Raw genomic sequence first — 22,052 nt, 5'->3', positions numbered from 1 at the left:
CTCAGACCTATCCAGGGTCCCTGCCTCTGTGACCTGTGAGGGGTGCAGTGGCCCTGCTTTTGGGAGACCTGTCTGGCTATCTGTAGATCGCGTCTCAGGCTTTTGAACACAGCACATGTGACCAGGATAGACAGTCCAGTGACGGGATTGGCTAGCTCTGCGGTGGGCCCGCCGTTCAGTCTGCAGGCATAGTCGGAGAGGATGCTGTGGACGAGTGTTTTGCGACCTGAACAGCTGTTCGTGGCATATTGCTAAGTAAAAAGGAGAATGCATATCAGTGTATACAGTTAAATCCCATTTTTGTGAAGTATGCAAGAATACATTTGTGGAGAGGAAAAAAAAAAAGCGTGAGTGAATTACTGTGGAATGCTCACTGTGGCTGAGTTCTGCTCCTAGCATCTTTGATGTACTAACTCACTGAATGCTCACAGCCGCCCGTGAGGCAGGAACTGTTAACATCTTTGTTGTTCCAAGTAGGAAATGAGGGGCAGAGTGTCACCTAAGTCCCCTGGGACGTGCTGGCGTGGACTTGCCAGACAAATCTGGGTACATCCATACCGTGGAATCCTGGGAGGAGGTGCTCCAAGATGCTGGAGGCGGTTATCTCTGGGATGATGCCTCGTTTGAGTTCCTTCTTGGTACCGTTATATTTTGAAGATGTTCTTTAACGAGTACATAATTGTGTTTTAAAAAATAGCAGGTAACATGGTTTGTCACCGTTGAAAGTCTGATTTTTAAACAGATTCTTGGACTGGTGGGTCATATCCATCAGCCTGTTCAACTTCAACACCTGTTTCCTCCCCAGGACATTTTCCAGAACTCTTGCCTTCACCGTGGATGCTCCACGAGTGTTCCCAATTCAAAGCTGCTGTTCTTCAGCATTTTTACTTTTCTAGCAAAGACATCATGGAGTGGATAAAGAGATTTACAGGCCTCTCCTGTGTCTTCTCCAGTGTGTCTGGAATCAGTCTGTTGATGACATCTTTCAAGTTTTGTCTGCATCTCTCGAGCCATGGTTTCCATCATCTTATGGACCTGGCGGACCTGCTGATGCTGGGCGTGGGAGATCTTCCAAATCCGATTGTTGCGTTTTTTAGTAAAACCCACACAGAATAGGTGAAGCAGATAACCCTTGGTAGTCTTAACATCAGTGTGAACTTCAGTCATGTCTACCATGTTTTGATCATGGAACACGTTTTGTAGTGGCTAAGATCCATGCTGTGACTATTAGTCAGGCAGTTTTTTGCTCTGAACATCCTCAGTAGTTAGCTTGAATTTTCTAAATGCAGCTTCATGATTCTGCAGATCAGCAAGGCCCACTTCCAATACACAACTCTTGGAACTTCCCTGGTGGTCCAGGAGCTAAGACTCCATGCTCCCAATCCAGGAGTCCCTGATCAGGGAACTAGATCCCACATGCTACAACTAAGACCCAGCACAGCCAAATAAATAAAAATAAATGTTTTTAAAAAAACCCCAAAACACAGCCCCTGAGGCTGCCAGCGCGATTTTGCTTCCTTGAGTTCCCGTGACTCATGTTTTCCCATATTTCTTATATTCAGTGTTGCTGGCGCTTTCATGTCATAGCAGTCTTTCTTAGAAAATGGGTCAACCACTTTCTTCTTGGCTCCCTTTTTACCTCCTTTCATAAGGCACTTGCTGACCGCCATGCTGCTGCTCAGAGAGCCAAAAGGTACATAATGCTTTTGGAATAATAATAATTAAAAAAACCAGCACACAAAGTATTGTTGATTGAAAACACAGGGGAGCCTCAACTTCTCTGAGATTTGGGACTGACTGGAAGACAGGGTTGGTAAGAGTACATGACCCCAGGTCGTGGTGAAGGTTGAGTAGAGTGCCTGGCCTGGTGCAGGGGGCATGTTGTCGCTAAGTTGCAGCCCCGTGGACTGCAGCCCGCCGTACTTCCCTGTCCTTTGCTGTCTCCCAGAGTTTGCTCAAACTCATGTCCATTGAGTCGATGGTGCCATCCAGTCGTCTCATCCTCTGTCATCCCCTTCTCCTCCTGCCCACCTTTTCCAACATGAGGGTCTTTTCCAGTGAGTCGGCTCTTCACATCAGGGCCTGGATAAAAGTGCTTCCTTCCCCCATGCTTAGGAGCCCAGGCTGCCCGCCCCGCCCGTGACTCAGCACTCCCGTGACTCAGCACTCCGCCCTCTGAGTAGTGGGAGCTTGAGCAGGTGGGAGCAGGAGTCTCAGGGGGCGGAGCACCTGTCACCTGTCCCGCCTCCTCTATCCGTGGTCCACGGGCTTGGATTCCCTAGCGCTTTGGAAGCTCTGAGAGCCGGAAGCTCCCACATCCCCAGCCAAGTTGGCCAGGTTGCGGGGTTTTTGGCCAAGGCCTGGTGTGGCATCTTCAGGGCCAATCCTGTTTGGGTTTCACTGTTTCATTTGCTGGCCCAGAAGGATTCTGAGGCTCGGCATCTCCCTGCTGGGCCAGCATGGCCTGCCAGGGCTCTCTTCCCCGAGGGGGAGAGATTAAATGCCTGCCTTTGAAGCCATGTCACTCCTCTGCTTCTGTGTTTCATGGTCTTGGCCCTCCGTAAGTGTCGCTTGTTCTGAAACTCAGCCGTTTCATTTCTCACTGAACTGAAACTTGGCCTGGTGATTATTGATCAGGAAGTGGTTTCCTCTCGTTATTAACTGTGTATGTCCTGGCCCAGCCAAAGGCTTTGGCTCCCCCAAGGTAAAGAGGGCCTACCTTCCAAAACCAGAGAACAGATTAGATTCAGGAATCTCAGTGTGTTAAGGAGACAATGGGCTTCTTGTCACTTTCCTTTCTTATGTGGAGGGCCTTACTTCTGTCTGTTTACAAGGAGGTACACACACCAATTCATCCACCCATCCATTCATCTACCCATCCATCTGTCTATTATTTTAAAATACCTATTGGCTGGATAGAGTAACGTTAATAATATTAATAATTAACATTATTAATAATACATTGGTGAACAAGATAAACGTGGTTTTAGGCTTTTAAAAACCAAAAAGACACAGTGCCAAGTGAAGGCAGTAACACCCAATAGACTGGTGTTCATAGAAGCCAGCAACAAGGTCGTCTCTGGTGCCTTTGGGGAAGAGGGGAAGGTTTGATGATGGTTTACTCCCTAGACACACCTTCCTTCCTTTATCCCTCTCTCACATACTTCTCTTCTCCCGTCCACTGATTCTTCCTCTTATTCAGTCTGGCATTCATCTGTCAGTCTGTCCATCTATCTGTCAGCCCATTTGCTCATCTTCCCATCCACCCACCCACCTATCCACCCACCCTCCCACCCATCCTCCCACACATCCTCCCACACATCCATCCTTTCCTACACTCTCCCTCCTACCCATTTCCCACCCATCCATCCATCCACAGTATAGGATTCTGTATTCTATACATCTATGCATACGCCCTTAACACCCACCCCCTTCCTATTTGTCCATCCACTTCCCCATCTGCCCAGCCATTCTCTCATCTGCTTATATACCCACCACCCATGTTCCCATCCACCCACTGGCTATTCTGTAACAGGTTGTGTGGGGTAGGACAAGACGAAGCAGAGATGGGCTTTAGCTTTTCAGGACTCACAGTCAGGTCAGAGAGAGAATCTGTGAACACAAAGGACTGTGGAAGACTTTGGTGGTGGTATGGTGGTTAAGACTCTGCCTGTCAGTGCGGGGGACACAGGTTTGATGCCTGGTCCGGGAAGATGCCACAGGCCCCAGAGCAATAAGCCTGTGCACCACGCCTGCTGAGCCCATGCTCTGCAGCAAGAGAGGCCACTGCAGCGAGAGGCCCTGCACCCAGACAGTAGCCCCCAGTCACCAGAAGTAGAGAAAGCCCGTGCACAGCAACAAAGACCCAAATAAAAAAAGGGCTATGGCACCAGGCTAACTGTGATGAGAGCCCTAGTAAGGTGTGCGAAGTTCTAGCAGAGGGTGGGAGCTGGGGTTCTGGGAACATCTCATGGAGCAGGCTGGGGTTGAGTTAGACTTTGTGGGGTGGTTAAACATGGGTATGGAGAAGGCACTCCTCATGGAGGAAGGAGCATCAAGAAAGGCCGGTAAGTAGGGGGCTTCAGGCACTGGCTGTCGCAGGAGGTGATTGCTGGGGAGCAATGGGGTTCTGGAGGAGTGAAAGGGGCAGATCACCAGGGCCAGGGGCGCCAGGCCCCGGAATTTGGGCTTTATCCCATCGACAGCAGGGAGCCATTGAGGGTTCACCCTAAGAGGGTCTCCGGTAGGAGGCAGTGAGGGAGACAGAAGAAAGGGGCTGGTGCACACAGCCGCTGGGCAGGAGCTCCTGGAGAGTGTCCTCTGGAGGGGAAAGCGCGCCAGGCACAGGGCTGCGCCTGAGTGGAGTCCTGGCAGCCACTTCCTAGCTGTGTGGCTGGGGCCAAGTCACCCTCCCTACCTGGGCCTGTTTCCTATTCAACAGGAGGAGATGGCAGGGCTTTGCAGCTCTCGTGGACCCGTGCTGGCTAAGGTGGGATACTCCTTATCCTGCCTCAAGAGGCTGTCGGAGGCCTCGGCAGGCCCTTCGGCATCTTGGCCCCCAAGGACTCAAGCCTCGGGAAGGTGGGGCTGCGGCGCTGTGGCTCCACTCTGCCCCCCACTCATGCCTGCCAGCATCTGAGCCCAAGGCCACGCCTGCCACCCATCCTGTCCGCGGCCCGTGGACCACCCGGCTCGAGTTGATGTTGAGCCCTTCCCTGACACATGGCGGGTTTTACTGTGACCCTGCTTTCCTCCAGGGCCCGACTTCCTCCTTCCTTAATTGAGAGTTGAAGGCTTCCCCACGATTGGTGACCGTTGTCACCATGCAGATTGACTGTGTGCAGGCAGGGACAGCCCAGCTGGACACTGTGGGGCGCGACCAGCCCCTCCTTGGCTCCAGTGGCCTCAGCCTCTTTGGACACAGGCCTGGCTCGGTGTCCCGAGTCAGTCAGGGGGACGAGGGAAACAGAGACCTTTCGCCTTGACCGCTCCTTCTTTGGCTCTGACCCGCTGGCCTGGCTGCTCATCTGACAGGTCAGCTGCGAGCCTTTCCTCACACCTGCCGCCCAGCCAGGTTGCTAGGCAACCTCACAGCTGATCCCCACCCAAGGTTCTTCTACCGGCTCTGCACGCAGGCCTTTTGCGCAGTGATGAGACTGTTCCGTATCTGCTCTATTCAGTATGGTAGCCGCTCTTCACTGGGGTTAATGTTAACTGGGAAACTACATTTTAAGTTTCATTTAATTCAGGTAACTTGAATAGACACCTGAGGCTCGTAGCTACCATACTGGATGGTGCAGTTCCGGGGGGCTCCTGAGAGGACAGGTGCTTTTAAAGCAAGTTCTGGATGAAAGGGCCACTTTCTGTGCCTCAACCCCAGTCTGTCCTCACCAAGACCCCTGTGGCTGATTGCTAGATGTCCATTGAGTGAAAATCACCTTTAGAAACCCTGTGGATTCCTTAATCTGTGTTTCAGAACCTCCTTGTCCAGAAAGTGAAGTGTGAGAGTGTTAATCGCTCAGTTGTGTCCGACTCTTTGCTACCTCATGGGCCGTAGCCTGCCAGGCTCCTCTGTCTATGGGATTCTCCAGGCAAGAACACTGGAGTAGTTTGCCGTTCCCTTCTTCAGGGAATCGAACCTGGGTCTCCCGCATTGCAGGCACATTCAGTTATAGCTTAGCTATAATTTTATCATCCAGCTTCATTTACTTATTATTATGGCTCAATTATCTTTTTCTTATTACTATATTATTTTCCTATTTATCATTTTAAAGGATTGCTTAGTATCCCACTAAGTTGATTTAGCCATCATCCTTGGGTTGAATATTTAGGTTATTCCCACTGTGTGGATCACAATAAACTGTGGAAAATTCTGAAAGAGATGGGAATACCAGACCACCTAACCTGACTCTTGAGAAATCTGTATGCAGGTCAGGAAGCAACAGTTAGAACTGGACATGGAACAACAGAGTGGTTCCAAATAGGAGAAAGGAGTACATCAAGGCTGTATATTGTCACCCTGCTTATTTAACTTATATGCAGAGTACATCATGAGAAACACTGGACTGGAAGAAGCACAAGCTGGAATCAAGATTGCCGGGAGAAATATCAATCACCTCAGATATGCAGATGACACCACCCTTATGGCAGAAAGTGAAGAGAAGCTAAAATGCCTCTTTGATGAAAGTGAAAGAGGAGAGTGAAAAGGTTGGCTTAAAGCTCAACATTCAGAAAACGAAGATCATGGCATCCAGTCCCATCACTTCATGGGAAACAGATGGGGAAACAGTGGAAACAGTGTCAGACTTTATTTTTTGGGGCTCCAAAATCATGCAGATGGTGACTGCAGCTATGAAATTAAAAGACACTTACTCCTTGGAAGAAAAGTTATGACCAACCTAGATAGTATATTCAAAAGCAGGGACATTACTTTGCCGACTAAGGTCCGTCTAGTCAAGGCTATGGTTTTTCTTGTGGTCATGTATGGATGTGAGAGTTGGACTGTGAAGAAGGCTGAGCACCGAAGAATTGATGCCTTTGAACTGTGGTGTTGGAGAAGACTTTTGAGAGTCCCTTGGACTGCAAGGAGATCCAACCAATCCATTCTGAAGGAGATCAACCCTGGGATTTCTTTGGAAGGAATGATGCTGAAGCTGAAACTCCAGTACTTTGGCCACCTCATGCGAAGAGTTGACTCATTGGAAAAGACTCTGATGCTGGGAGGGATTGGGGGCAGGAGGAGAAGGGGATGACTGAGGATGAGATGGCTGGATGGCATCAGTGATTTGATGGACATGAGTCTGAGTGAACTGCGGGAGTTGGTGATGGACAGGGAGGCCTAGCGTGCTGCGATTCATGGGGTCGCAAAGAGTCGGACACGACTGAGCGACTGAACTGAACCACTTTGTTTGCCATTATTCTGGGCTAATGTGAATTTGATCCTAGTACATGTTTTCTCTTGTCTTTTTTGGAATTATTTCCTGGCCTTACATTCTCAGGAGTGAGTGCTAATAGGCTTAAAAGGTATTTTCTAGGCTCTGAAAATCTGTTGCCAATTTTGATCTTTATGAGATTGAATCTGTCTATATTCTCATCAGTAATGAATTTACCTATTTTACCATTTGTTTGCTTACCAGCATTGGAGGTTGTCATTTTTCCTTCTTCATTTAAAAGTGTAATGTGACTTTCTCTGCTTTTGGGGAGGAAGAGTCTTGTGGTGGAAGAATCTGTTTGCCTGGAGCCTGTTAGTAACTGCATTTCCCATCTGGGTTGCTGATCCCATTTTATCCCTCAGGTCCTCTGAGAAGCCTCAGTGAAGGTCACCTTGTAGATCATGGTGCCGTTGGGAGTGAAGGTAGTTCTCATTACACACGTGTTACATGGTGAAGTATTTTCATAGGTGTCTACTGTCTGCTAGAACAACCCCAGATTTGGGGGCTCATTTCCTTTTTGGTGGCAAAAGACAGTCATCCAAAAGGGAGCCTAAGGGCAGGGCCTGCATCAGGATCGGTGGCTCCAGGTGCCCCACAGCCCCTCAGCGGAGGTCCCCCTCCATCGTGGCCTTCCTGGCCTTGGCCTCATCCTCAGGCAGGCTCTCCAAAGGGGTGGCAAGATGGGCTGCCAGACCCTTTAGCCTTCCCATCTTACAGTCTACCAACCCAAGAGAAAGAAAAAAAGATGTATTTGGTGATAAGTTGAGCAAAAAATTTAAAAACACATACACAAAAGACCATTTGGGTATAACCCTGTTGGCCTGCCACTGGGTGTGACTGAGTGGCTGGGCTGGGATCTGTGCCAGGACCGTGTGGGCTCAGCCCCTCATGAAGAGTGAAAGAGAGGCAGTTCCCAAAAGCTGTGAGTCCTCAGAGGGAAACGGATGCAGGCCAGTCCCCCTGCTGCCCCGCTTTAGGATTCATTTCCAGGCAGCTGCAGGGGCTCCCAGGCCTGAAGTGAGCTGCGCCCCGGGAACAGGAGCCCCACCCCCCGCCAGTCGGGCCCTTCAGCGCGTGTGCGCTCATTTACGCTTAGCTTCTGCAGAGAGCGCAGTCGCCGCAGCCTGCACTCTGCGCGCTGCATAAGCTTCACAGACTCAGCTTCCCCAGCTGCGGACTGGGGACTGGGCGCTGGAGTTTGAGAGGGGCGACTGATGTTCTTTCTGGTCCCTGTGCTCTGATAGCAGTCCTTTCCCGGAGGAGCGGGAGGGCGGGACACAGCGGTCAGCCTGCAGCCAGCAGGGCAGGGAGGGCCCGGGCCGTCCCCAGCTGGCGGTGGCTGTGTGGGTGACTTTCAGGAAGCCCTCAGCCCCTGGCTGGGCCCCTCGGCTTGGGCGGGGCTTCTGCTGAAGGGTGGTTCCCGCCTCCTTGGGGCCGGCCCGTGCTGCACAAGGGGGAGGATTGTTCCCAGAGAGGTGCCTGGGCGGGAAACACAAGTGGCCACTGTGTGTCTGCTCTCAGGGTGTGGGGCGAGGTGCTAGTCACCGCTGGCCGGCAGTGCAGCGCTGGGTGGGGGCTCTTGCCGTCTGTCCTTCGCTGGACCCCAGCCTTGCCTCAGTCGGTGGGAGACGGACGTCAGAGGCCACAGATGGCCGTTTGTTCTTTATATGACTTCCTTGTCTGTCGACTCCCACTGTGTCCCATCCACGTGGACACCTTTAGCTTTCCAGTACCCACCCACTCCCCAAGCGGCCCTCACATCAGGCTCGAGAGGGCTTGGCTATCATGTCCCCTTTCTCCTACTGCAGAATTTACAGGAACCTCTGGCAGAATGGTCAGGAACATGGATTTTGAAGTCACGTGGGCTTCTATTTAACTTCCAGCCCTGCTGTTTTACCTGCTCTGTGACTTCGAGCAAGTGACTTCACCTCTCCGGGCATCAGATTTCTTGCATATGTAAAATGAGGCTCTTATAGACGTATGTATTCTCAAGTTCCAGACCAAGAGAAGCCGAGCTGCTTTCATCTGCTCCATCCTGTAATCTCATGTTAGAACTTAGGGGCAGTCACTGTGTCTTCGTCACTGACTAGTAAACCTGAATGTCCGTCACTGTGTTCTCTACAAGTTTTGTGAACCCGAACATACTTAATCACAATGCAATGGTAGATAAGGGCCCTAATGTCCACCAAAAGGAGCCACAAAGTTCAGAAATGCATTTTGAAATGTCAAACAGGGAATAAATCACATTCAGGATAGTTTTAACGTTAGGTATTTTATTATATGCATTTATCCTATGTTATGCATTATTTAATATGTACACATTTATGGTATATGTCTACATATATATATATACATAGCTGCTGCTGCTGCTGCTAAGTCACTTCAGTCGTGTCCGACTCTCTGCAACCCCATAGACGGCAGCCCACCAGGCTCTCCCGTCCCTGGGATTCTCCAGGCAGGAGCACTGGAGTGGGTTGCCATTGTCTTCTCCAATGCATGAAAGTGAAAAGTGAAAGTGAAGTCGCTTAGTCGTGTCTTCGCAACCCCATGGGCTGCAGCCTACCAGGCTCCTTTGCCCATGGGATTTTCCAGGCAAGAGTACTGGAGTGGGGTGCCATCGCCTTCTCCCATATACATAGCTAGTATCTCAGCATATTTGAATACTTTAATTCTTTCTAGGTGAAAGAGTTTACAAAGTATCTTTTTTCCTACTGCTTAACAAAAAAGGTGACAATTACTCTTGTTCACCCTATTTGACTGATTAAAAATAACAATTTTTGCTGAAAGAAAAAAGAGGCTCTCTCTTTTTTTTTTTAATTTGTTTTTATTGAATTTGTTATGATATTGTTCTGTTTTATGTTTTGGTTTCTTGGCCAAGAAGTGTGTGGGATCTTAGTTCCCTGATCAGGGATTGAACCCGTACCCCTTGCATTGGAAGGTAAAGTCTCAACCACTCGGCCACCAGGGAATTCCCGAAAGAGGCTCTTAATAATACGATGCTCTTGTAAACATTAATTGAGGGGATTAATGAGGGCCCAGTGTCTTCTTGGGCCCTCTCTAAGCTCTGCTGCTTTGGAGTTAGTTTAGCTTTCAGGCTCCCCTTGGGAGCATGATGACCTGGCAGCTTGACTGTGGTAGGCAGTGCCAGAGGCTAGCAGTGAAAGAGAGCTCAGGGCAGTCTTCTGAGACTGCATTTCATTGGTCGACTTGATCACATGTCTGTCCTTGAACCAATCACTGTGGTGAGACGAAATGCAGTGTACTGACTGGATGGCATAAATCATCTACCTGCTTCTGGATATGGTGGTGGGATCAGCCGTGTTACAGCTTGGGGACTGGGAATGAGAATGGGTTGACTCCTCTAAAGAAAGATCAGGGAAGGGTGAGTTATGTTATGCGAGGGCAATAATTCCAACCTTTAGGAAGAAATTCTTCACCGGAAAAGTGCCTCACAAATAACAGGCACTCCATAAATGATGCTTGAATGAATGAATGGGGAATAAGCTGATTCCCACCAGCCTAGTGTAGTAAAGAACACTGAACTGGGAGTAAGACCACTGCAGCTCCCAGTTCTGGGTGGGTCCTGATATCTCCCTGAGCTTCAGTGTGCTCATCTAGGAAATGGGCGTGATGGCTGATACCTCACTCCTGAGCAGGTTAAATCCTGGCTCTCTAGTCCTCCGCAGCTACCAAGCACTCTGGCAGTGAGTGGTTGCTATTGGCTGTGGTTGTCGCTTATCTTTAGCAAAGGGAGGTGGCGCAGGGAATGCTGGGCCCTTGCCAGGACGGACATGCTGAGAACTGATGCAGAGCTCAGGCTGTTTGAGATAGGCAGGCTGGAATTTGGATTCACCCTTCACCCCCCTAACCCCATCTGCTGTGTGACCCGAGGTGTTTACTGTGACTCTCTGAGTCTGTTTCCTTGCCTGTAAATCGGGAATGCTGGTATTTGTCTCGAAGGGCTGCGTTGAGGATGAAGTGAGAAATTCTGTCTAAGGCCTGTAGCAGCACGCAGTGAGTGCTCAGACAGTGTTAACTGGTTTATAATAGCGATTATTACTCCTCTGTGGCCTTCAGCTGACAGACTGCTGTTCCACCTTTGCCATCTGCCTCTATGGGGATTCGATTATGAGCTGCTGACCTTCAGCATCCCCTGAAGGGAGTTGAGAATGGAGATCAGAAACCAGGCCCTCTGTGCACTGGGAACAACTGGAAGAACAGGTCTTCAGGTGGATGTTTCCAGAGACAATTTTATGAGTAAAGTCTTGCATCTTCTCATATCTAGAAAAGCACTAGAATCTTTCACGGTGATGTCAGTTTTTCGTGACTAGCAGAGATCTTCTGCCAAAACTATGTGCTTGATTGCACGTACTCCTCTTTCACCAAAATCACATACATACTGACCTTCCCCCGGCCTCTTTGGAGCAATCTTTCAGGGCTGTCTGAAATGCTGTCTCCCGGGCTCTAGTCCTCGTTTTGCCCCAAATAAACCTTAGCTCACAACCCTCACGTTGTGCATTTTTTTCAGTTGACACTGCCTTAACCAGGCTATTAGAGCATTTAATTTGGCCAGGTCACTTCATGTGCCCTGACTGTTGGCAGCCCGTCCTGGCAGGCTCCGGGTCTCCGTGAAATCAGAGAGAGGTGCTGGGGCGGCCGTTCCTCAGTGTTGATGTTGGTGCCCTGCCTGAGGCTGGACCCTGTGGCCAGTGCTGCGTTTCAGGGTGGAGTGCAGGACAGATTTAATGCTCTCCCGGAAAACAGCCCCTGCCTGGGCCTCTTCTACCTGCAGGAGAGAAGAGTCCTTTAAAGGAAATCCAGGAAAAGGTGACTGTAGCCTCCTTCACCAGCTCTCAGGAGTGAAAGATGGGCACGTGAGGGCAGCCTTTGCTAGCTCAGCTCGCCATGCGCTGCTGCGGCAGAAGCCTGGGAGGGCGTGGCCGCGGGGGTCGCCTCGGTCACCTGGCTCTCGCTGTAGCTGCTTGCTGAGCCCTCTACTGTCTTTTCTGTAAATGAGCAGAGTGGATGTTAGCTTTGCTTCTGGATCTGGACAGGAGGAGGAGAGTGAATGCTGTACTGTGAAAGGATGTGTTGATGGTCTTCTAGTGGGACAGAAAAAAATCAGCTTTACAAGAAATGAAAGGGCAGGCACCTCATCAGTTAAGTGTGTGTGTGTATGTTGTGTGTGTTGTGTATGTGTTGTGTGTATGTGTGAGAGAGCGCGCGCAAGTGCCTGATTGCTTAATTGTTGAGAGAGAGAGAGAGCGCGCCTGATTACTTAATTGATGAATTTCTAAGGCGTTCCAAGCAAGTTTTCAAAACTGAGTTCAGGGGGGCGGACCTGACCCAGGGAGGGCCGGGTGAGCAGGGTGATGTCTAGGATGGACGATGGCCTCAGGGAACGGCCCCACACGAAAGTCCGTTCCCTGAACTGAGCTCCTGGGCCAGACGTGGAAGGTTCCCTAGACCACTAGGCCACTCCCGGGTGCAGACCCGGGAGCGGGGCTGCCTGTGTTCCCGTTCAGCCCTGTGACCCGAGTTGCTGGGGCTCTGCCTCAGTCTCCCCATCCGAGTAACAGTTGCACCTGCCTGGCAGGATGCTTGAGGAGGTACGTGAGTGACCACGTGTCGAAGTGTAGACAAGGGTCCCACATGGAGCGGGCCCTTGAGAAATGTGAAAGCATTATTGTCACTGTGTGGAACCTGTGGACTTGGTGGCTCAGTTAATGGAAACATTTATCTAAACTGAGAATAAATTTACAAATGAGCCTAAAAGTTGCCTATTGGCATCACTTCCTTCCTCCCAGTTTCCATGCCCACCCCCCCAGGCATGCTGTCTCACCGCCGGCAGCAGAGATGGGTCTCCCCCGCTGGCCACTGAGCTGCTCGGGGCCAGGGCGGGGTGGATGTGTCTGCATCACTGGTACCGCGGGCAGGGCCTCTGGTCTCAGAGGCCTCTGAGTTCTGGGGGTGACGGGGGACCTTGGAGAGTAGTGTGCAGTGCCAGAATGCTGAAAGAGGACCTAGGTTCAGATTCTGGGACTGCCTCTCTGGTTCCAGCCTCGTCCCTCTCTCTAGTCCGTAGAATGGGTTACGGTGTGAGCTGACGTGAGTGCCCGTTGTCATCCGCAGGGTGCTGGGTGGCGCAGCTGTCAGCGTTTCCATCGGCTCACGTGGTGGAGCTGTCTTGTTAGGCACGTGCCATGTGGCATGTCCTCGGAGCAGCACCGAGGTGTGAAGTCTAGGGTGGCCCGTTTTCCATGCGCTTTCCAGCAGACTGCTGTTCAAAGGCTGCAGTCGAGCGCTGGCTTTTAGGCCTGTGTTGGAGGACAGCGTGCTCTCTCTCACTGGGGGCCCCCTTTCCCCTGACCAGAGGCACAGTGGGTGGGTGCTCCAAGAAATGCCCTCCACCGGCACTAGCTCACTGTGCGTGAAATCGCTTGCATTACTTACACAGTTATTTCTCTCTCACTGCCAGTTCTAACTGTGGTTAAATATGCAGAGCACAAAATAGACTGTCTTAGCCGATTCTAGCTGTACAGCTCACTGGGGTGAGGTCTGCTCACACTGTGTGTGCTGCCTTCCTCTCTATCCATTTCTAGAACTTGTGCCTCATCCCAAGAGAAACTCTGTACCCACTAAACACTCAACTCCTCACTCCTGATGGTAACCAGTCCCTGGCAGCCTCTATTCTACTTTCTTTCTCTATGAAAGTAGTTTATTGACTATTCTAGGTACCTCATTTATGTGGAATTAATGCGATATTTGTCCTTTTGTGACTGTATTATTTCTTACTTAGCATAATATCCTCCAGATTCATCCATGTTGTAGCTTGTGCCAGAATTTCCTTCCTTTTTAAGACTAAATAGTACTCCATTGAATGTGTAAATCATCCTCCCAGGAAGACTGGTTCTGGGACAACCCCGCAGATACCAAAATCCGTGGGTGTTAAGTCTCTTATATCAATGGCGTTCAGTTCAGTTCAGTGGCTCATTTGTGTCCAACTCTTTGTGACCCCATGAATTGCAGCACGCCAGGCCTCCCTGTCCATCACCAACTCCCAGAGTTCACTCAAACTCATGTCCATCGAGTCGGTGATGCCATCCAGCCATCTCATCCTCTGTCGTCCCCTTCTCCTCCTGCCCCCAATCCCTCCCAGCATCAGAGTCTTTTCCAATGAGTCAACTCTTCGCATGAGGTGGCCAAAGTACTGGAGCTTCAGCTTTAGCATCATTCCTTGCAAAGAACACCCAGGGCTGATCTCCTTTAGAATGGACTGGTTGGATCTCCTTGCAGTCCAAGGGACTCTCAAGAGTCTTCTCCAACACCACAGTTCAAAAGCATCAATTCTTCGGTGCTCAGCTTTCTTCACAGTCCAACTCTCACATCCATACATGACCACTGGAAAAACTATAGCCTTGGCTAGACAGACCTTTGTTGGCAAAGTAATGTCTCTGCTTTTGAATATGCTATCTAGGTTGGTCATCACTTTCCTTCCAAGGAGTAAGCGTCTTTTAATTTCATAGCTGCAGTCACCACCTGCAGTGATTTTGGAGCCCCCCCAAAATAAATTCTGACACCGTTTCCACTGTTTCCCCATCTATTTCCCATGAAGTGATGGGACCAGATGCCACCATCTTTGTTTTCTGAATGTTGAGCTTTAAGCCAACTTTTTCACTCTCCTCTTTCAGTTTCATCAGGAGGCTCTTTAGTTCTTCTTTGCTTTCTACCATAAGGGTGGTGTCATCTGCATATCTGAGGTTATTGATATTTCTCCAGGCAATCTTGATTCCAGCTTGTGCTTCCTCCGGCCCAGCATTTCTCATGGTGTACTCTGCATATAAGTTAATTAAGCAAGGTGACAATATACAGCCTTGACATACTCCTTTTCCTGTTTGGAACCACTCTGTTGTTCCATGTCCAGTACTGACTGTTGCTTCCTGAACTGCATATAGGTTTCTCAAGAGGCAGGTCAGGTGGTCTGGCATTCCCATCTCTTTCAGAATTTTCCACAGTTTATTGTGCTCCACACAGTCAGAGGCTTTGGAATAGTCAATAAAGCAGAAATAGATGTTTTTCTGGAACTCTCTTGCTTTTTCCATGATCCAGTGGATGTTGGCAATTTGATCTCTGGTTCTTCTGCCTTTTCTAAAACCAGCTTGAACATCTGGAATTTCACAGTTCACATACTGCTGAAGCCTGGCTTGGAGAATTTTGAGCATTGCTTTACTAGCGTGATGAGATGAGTGCAATTGTGCAGTAGTTTGAGCATTCTTTGGCATTGCCTTTCTTTGGGATTGGAATGAAAACACCTTTTCCAGTCCTGTGGCCACTGCTGAGTTTTCCAAATTTGCTGGCGTATTGAGTGCAGCACTTTCACAGCATCATCTTTCAGGATTTGAAATAGCTCAACTGGAATTCCATCACTTCCACTAGCTCTGTTCGTAGTGATGCTTCCTAAGGCCCACTTGACTTCACATTCCAGGATGTCTGGCTCTAGGTGAGTGATCACACCATCGTGATTATCTGGGTCATGAAGATCTTTTTTGTACAGTTCTTCCGTGTATTCTTGCCACCTCTTCTTAATATCTTCTGCTTCTGTTAGGTCCCTACCATTTCTGTCCTTTATCAAGCCCATCATAGTATTTCCATATAAGCTGTGCACATCTTTCTGTATACTTTAAACATCTGTAGATTACATTTAATACTGAAGTCTATGTAAATGCTATGTAGATAGTTGTAAATATGATGTAGATGATATGTAAATAATTGCCAGGCACGTGGCAAATTCAGGCTTTGCTCTTTGGAACTTTCTGATTTTTTTTCCTGAATATTTTTGATCTTCAGTTCGTTGACTCTGACGCTGTGGAACTTAGGATCCAGGAGGACTGTCTGTGCCCTGTTTTGTCTCTTCATTCATCTGCTGATGGACACTTGGGTTGTTTCCACCATTTGGCTCTTGTGAATAGCACTGCTGTGAACATTGGTGTACAGAGACTGCTCAAATTCCTGCTTGCAGGTCTTTTGCAGATATGCCTAGGAGTGGAACTGCTGGGCCGTATGGTAGTTCTATGTTTAACCTTTTGAGAAACTGCCAAGCTCTTTTCCACAACAGCTGTACTGCTTTTCTGCCCACGAGCAATGCACAGAGGTACCAATTTTTCCACGTCCTCAACACTTATTTTCCGTTTTTAGAGAATTATATCTATCCTTGTAGATGTGAAATTCTCTCACTCTCTTTTTCATCAAATAAGAAACCTTTGTTAGAATCAGGTGAAGTGCATCTATGAAAAACTCTTAATTTCGCTTTTAATATATGTGACATAATGCAAGTAAATGCTCACAACATCCTTTTAACACTTTAAAGCAATCCAGGGTGCGTAAAAGTGTCCTTTGTCTCTGCCCCCATGTCAGCCTCCTCCCCAGCCTGCTGTCAGGCAGTATTTTTCCAGTTTTCCATGCATGTACATTTCATGTGTGAGCGTTTATGAAAAAGTAGTTTTCCATCTTTTTAAATATAAAAAGCATCATACCACTTTTTATTTTTCAGTGACGTGGGTCTTTTACAGAACAGCCAGGAATCTTTCCAGGCTGTGTTATGCCCGAAGTCCGAGTCTCCAAAACTGAGAGAATAAGACGTCCACAGCAATGCAAAAGCATAAAGGGGTTTATTGCTAGCTCGAGCTAGGGCTCACGTCTCATCCAGCGCAGTGGAGTCTTGAGGAGAGCCCCAAGCTGTGCATCACATCTACTTTTATACAGACGGTTCTTTGTTCCTGTAACAGCATAGCTGATTGGTTAAACCATACATGCGGGACTTTTAAACCTCGCATCCCTATCGGGATTGGCTCAGGTCTGGCGCAGGCGGGGGGCTACGGGGATTTTTTCTGATTGGTCGAGCTACACTGCCTGCGGGAGTTCCCAGTGCCTCAGCTTTCCTAGAGACTAAACCTCAGGCCTAGCCTGCCCCTTAGAGCCTGTCCTGGCTCCAGTTTGGTCCTAACATTCCCCTCTGTCTTCAGCTACATAGAGGAATCTTCCTCTTTATTTTGGTGCAGGGCCTGATACTGTTGCCTCAGTACCATCAGTTGGACGGTATTGACGTGGTCTTTTACAAAGGCAGCAAGCTTAGTTATTATGCATGGACCCAAAGTAAGTATTAATAGTAGCACTATGAGAGGGCCCACCAGGGTGGAAATTAGTGTTGTTAACCACAGGGACTGTTGGAACCAGGACTCAAATCAATTTTGAGACTTTTTTTTTTTTTTAGCCCTTCTCTTATCTTGGCCAGGGACTCCCTGATTACCCCTGAGTGATTCACATTAAAACAACGTTTTTCCCCTAACACAGCACATAGGCCCCCTGAGAGACTTCATACTCAAGGTACCTTTTGGGAATTGGGGTGGAGGTCTCTTTCTTCTGTAACTTCTTCCTGCTGTGCATGGGTGTAGGCCTGCCTAGCAGAGCAGAAGTCTCTCCACCTGATCTAAGTTGGGGTTTTCCACATCTGAAACCAGCTTCTACCCTTGTAGTTACAGCAATTTAGTTGGCCCCTCTCAGAGATGAAATAGACAAGGGCCAAACAAGAGACCTAACAGGATGGTCATCTCTGGTCCCTGGAAACAGAAGGCAACATTTGGGGTGAGGGTTGCAGGCTTTGTGACCCCTTCTGATTGGTTGGTGCTGAGGCAACAGAGCAGTGCTCCAAGAACCTTGTGTTCAGTCTGAAGTTACCATCTTCCACCTGAATGGGGACTCAAAGACATTGTTATGCATATTTCTTTGAGTAGGAACCAGGACTCTGTCTGGAGGCTGTACCAACCTTTGATAGTTTCTATTTTTGTATCCCCTCCCTTCCCTGATTAGCAATTGTTTGAATCCGTGCTTTGGAATTTAGGGAAGGCCAAGGAGGCTGAACAAAGTCTATATCCTACAGATAAGAAATGGAGAACACAGAGCAGATCTGTACTCCAGAGCCCCACAGAGTCTCGCTCAGTTTTAATTTTAGGGAACTAGGCAACAATGACTATGATACCTTCCTGTCAAAATGGGGCATAGGACTGCCCCAGCTTGGAGCAATACAAGCTCTAATCTGAAAGTACACCCATAGCATCACCTAGTTATTTTCCAGGATATCTGAACTGTAGCTACTCTATTTTGACTTTTAATTGTAAACTATTTTTTAATAGCCAAAGCAGATTTTACCGTTAATGACGTCAGTGTTTCTCTAGATAAGAGAAGATGCAAGAATTGGGACTCATAAAATCTTCTGAAAAGATCTAACTATCTGATGGCCTGTTCTGCCAGTTTTTCCCAGAGCACAGAGTGCCTCATTCCTGATTTTTACCCTGAACTCCTTTCAGGGGCGTTGAAAGTCAGCAGTTGCAGCAGCCATGATTTAATCTTTGTAGATGCAGATGGCGAGTGTCAGTCTTCAGTTGGCAGAGCCCCTTTTTGCTCATAAACTTGACCATGATTATGAGGGGGGCACTTCATGGCCATTTTATCCCATGGTGCTGAGAGTGTCCATTCTCAGGTAAACAGGCCACTCAATGTGCTGTTACTGGATTAGGCCATAAAACAGTATCCAAAATTCTCTGGACCACCTGTCTTATTAGCTTCTTGGTCCAGGAAAATATTCCCTCTTGTTGCTTCTTGCCATATCTAGAGTTACACTGTTACCATCATCGATCTCATATGGGACTATATATTATTCTATTAGAGGCCTCACACACACATTTGATGGTGTAAGAAACAGCAATTTTGTAAGACAGGGGAGATACAAATAACATAGCCAGCAGAATTAGTAAAGTCACAAGTAAGACTTATGTTAAGAACTTCTGTTAGATGTAGCCCAGTATATCTCAGGTCATCTGACTTAGTCTGTCCTGTAGAATCTTTATCTTCCAGGGAAATTACATATTGGCACCATCTATAAGGCACATAGCCCAGTTTTCTAGTGTCACTAGACTGATTATCTTTAGAGCCTGTCCTGGCTTCAGTTTGGTCCTAACAGCTGTTTGTAGATCTATGCTGTTCTTGTATTTTTATTTATCCCATAGTACAGGTGTCTTGTACTTAAAGTTTTTGTTACTAACCACAGACCAGTGCTTGTCTCACATGCCCCCTGTGCTGACATCACGAGAGAGCGCTGGCCATTGTTCAGAGCAGCGGACCTTCTGCTGTGGCCCCTTGTTTGTGTCTGGACATCCTGCCTGTGTCCCCCCCGCGCGGCCTCTCTGAGCTAGCCCCAGCCGTCGGCTTCCTGCCGACCAGGCCTGCTGACCTTCCGTGTCTCTGCTTTCCAGGCCAAGAACAAGGAGACGGGTGCCTTGGCCGCGGCCAAGGTAATCGAGACCAACAGCGAGGAGGAGCTGGAAGATTACATCGTGGAGATCGAGATCCTGGCCACCTGCGACCACCCCTACATCGTGAAGCTCCTGGGCGCCTACTACTATGACGGGAAGCTGTGGGTAAGGGTGCCTCGGGCCCGAGGCGATGCCACCGGGCCCTGCGCGGTTCTGAGGGCCGCGGCTCTTTCTCCGCTGCTGCTTTGGGGGCACAGTGAAGTGTGCTCCCCTTTCTGCAGAGCCTCTCCACTGCGGGGCCGAGTGTAGTGCTATGGAGCAGAAAGGAATTCAGAAGCTCTACTGCCTGGCCTCAAACCACAGCTATGCTTGGATACCTGTAGGCAAGTTATTAACTTCTCCTTGCCTCAGTTTCCCCAGCTGTAAGATGGGGATGATGCCAGTACCTAGCGCACTGAGTTGTTTTGGAGATGATATGAGCTAACTGATGCTTGGAAGAATAGCTGGCCCATGTCGGAGTTCGCTGAGTGTGAGCTATTTAGTTTTTGTTCTGGTGGCATTGTCTCTGCCACTGGCAGTTGCTCCAGGGGGCTTCCTTTCAGTGGCAGCACTCAAGGGGCCCCGTATAGCCCCCACTCTCTGGCTGCGCCCTCGTATTTTGAGATGCACAGTGCAGGTGCGTCAAAGCCCCGCCTTCCCGGCTCAGCATCCCCCTTGGAGGAGTTCCGGGCTGCCCTGGTTTTCAGAACCTGCCCTGCGAATGGCTCCCCCATTGACATTCTTCTAGCCTCTCAGTTTATAAAACCCAGACGTCCTAGAAGGTACGTGTTTCCATACTCCCGTTTTCAGCCAGTATTGTGCCCATCAAACATCATATTTATGTCTCCCAGACTCAGCCGAACATTTGTAACGAAATGATGTGCAGGTAATCTCATGAATTAATAGATGCAACTGGAAAACTGTCAGACTCGCTGGTAGATGGTTTGCAAAGGGAGCAAGTGTCAGAGGGGCTGGGCCTTTGGGAGTGAACAGATCTGCGTGAGCAATCCAGGCTCATGGCAGCACAGTTACTGGTTGTCAGTAATGATTTGGAGGTCAGGAGGGGATTTTTTTTTTTTTTTGGTTGCACATCTTGTGGGATTTTACTTCCCCAGTCAAGCATGAAACCTGGGCCAATGGCAGTGACAATACTGAGTCTTAACCACTGGACCACCAGGGAATTCCCAGGAGGGAATGCTTTAAGCATTAGACCTCCTATCATGATAGTTTATCATGTATAGGGAGAGTGTCATGTGTGTTAGACACATTTTAGGAAATTATTGGGCAGTCTGAGTTGCTATGTCATGCTTTATAGTTTTTCCCATTTGAAATAATGAGAAATAGACACCAAGTTGAGTCTTGGAGTCAGAATGCCTGCTTTTTAGGAACAGAGCTACTGATGCTTAGTGGGGAAATCTGTGTTTCATTTGAGAAAGGGATCCTGTTATTTAAGAAAACCAAAGGAGTGGTTTAGAAACCACTGTCAAAGTTCATCCCTCTCATTTCAGAGAAATGAGGAAAGCCAGTGTCCGAGGGGGATGAGAAACTCGGCCGTCTACCCTGCCCATACCTTTGCCCACTAAAACTGGTTGCCCGCCAGCGGAGGCCAGCTTCTCTTTGCTTCTCTGAGCATCTCCTTGGGGAGTCTTCTAGTTATCACTGGGGGCAATAAAACCACCATCACCTGCCTATCAGCTGAAGATTTCAAAGCCCTTCCTCATTCACTGCCTCTCCTTGGAAGGTGATCCAGGCAGGGAGACTGGTTACCCTTTTCCAAAGAGGAAGCAACAGAGACACAGAGAGGGCAGGCGCCTTGCTCATGGCCACACAGCTGACACTGATGCATTTCTTCTGTCTTGATTCACGGAGCTGCTTTTTAGAAAGTTTTTATTTTTTTAAGAAATTAAAATTTTAAATACATGGCTATCAGAAAAATAAGAGTATACAGAAAGGCAAAAGAGTAATGTCACCTGAATCTTTATACCAAAGATAATCATTTTTAATAATATAATAAATTTTTCTAGACTTTTTCTATATCTACACAGAGGTTTTTTTTTTAAAAGATGAACTTATATCAGACTTGCTACTTCACTCTTCCTCTTTTTGTTTAAGATATATCAAGAGTGACTTTTCATATTTTAGGGAAACACCTGCATCTTTGTCTTTTCTTTTTCTATAGAATTCCATCTTCTGACTACTAAGCAGTTAGGCTGTTGCTTTTGTTTTTTATTGCTGTTATAAACAACTCTGTGATGGACATCTTTTGAATTTTTATGTTCTTGCTTGAGAATCTCTTTAGGAGAATTTTTAAGATTTTTAAATCTATCACCATACTGGCCTCACAGAGTCAATTTTGATATCATATAATTGAGTTTTTCCATCTTACCACCTACCCACAACACACACACCCATCCATCTATCTATCCAGCTCTCCATCCAGTCAGCCATCATTGGATTGCTAATGACGTATGTACTGAGGAAAACATCTTTTATACATCTGTTCCCATTATTGTTTGTGGCTGTTTACCAAGTTCATTACTTTTCCAAGGCCAGAGATAATGCCAACGACAGCTAATATTTATTGAAGGCTTACTGTGTGCTGAGCCTTTTGCTTTGCATTTTACTCGCATTATGTCATTTAATCATATTCTTTGAGGCTGTTGCTTTATTTTCATCTTATAGATGAAAATGAGAAAGAAAGATGCTAAGTCAGTCTCCCGCCTCCCCTGCTAGGCCACGCAGCTGGAAAGTGGCCGAGTTAGAAAACCAATGG

General features: G+C 48.2%; 1 protein-coding gene across 3 annotated transcripts in view; it reads left to right on the top strand.

Annotated features, from left to right (window-relative positions):
* The window catches only part of STK10 (serine/threonine kinase 10), a 152,773-nt gene that overhangs the window by 11,800 nt on the left and 118,921 nt on the right, over window positions 1-22,052 (top strand). For all 3 annotated transcript variants that reach the window (XR_011249595.1, XM_069556024.1, XM_069556023.1), the window contains exon 2: window positions 19,241-19,405. Coding sequence is in view for 2 of the 3 variants with exons in the window: in XM_069556024.1 (XP_069412125.1) it covers window positions 19,241-19,405 (165 nt within the window). In the remaining variant the exon portion in view is untranslated. The remainder of the gene's footprint in view (window positions 1-19,240; window positions 19,406-22,052) is intronic.

Source organism: Ovis canadensis, chromosome 16, assembly GCF_042477335.2.
Source record: "Ovis canadensis isolate MfBH-ARS-UI-01 breed Bighorn chromosome 16, ARS-UI_OviCan_v2, whole genome shotgun sequence".
Classification (NCBI taxonomy): domain Eukaryota; kingdom Metazoa; phylum Chordata; class Mammalia; order Artiodactyla; family Bovidae; genus Ovis; species Ovis canadensis.
The sequence above is the reverse complement of the archived record's forward strand: the minus strand, read 5'-3'. Positions and strand labels throughout refer to the sequence as shown.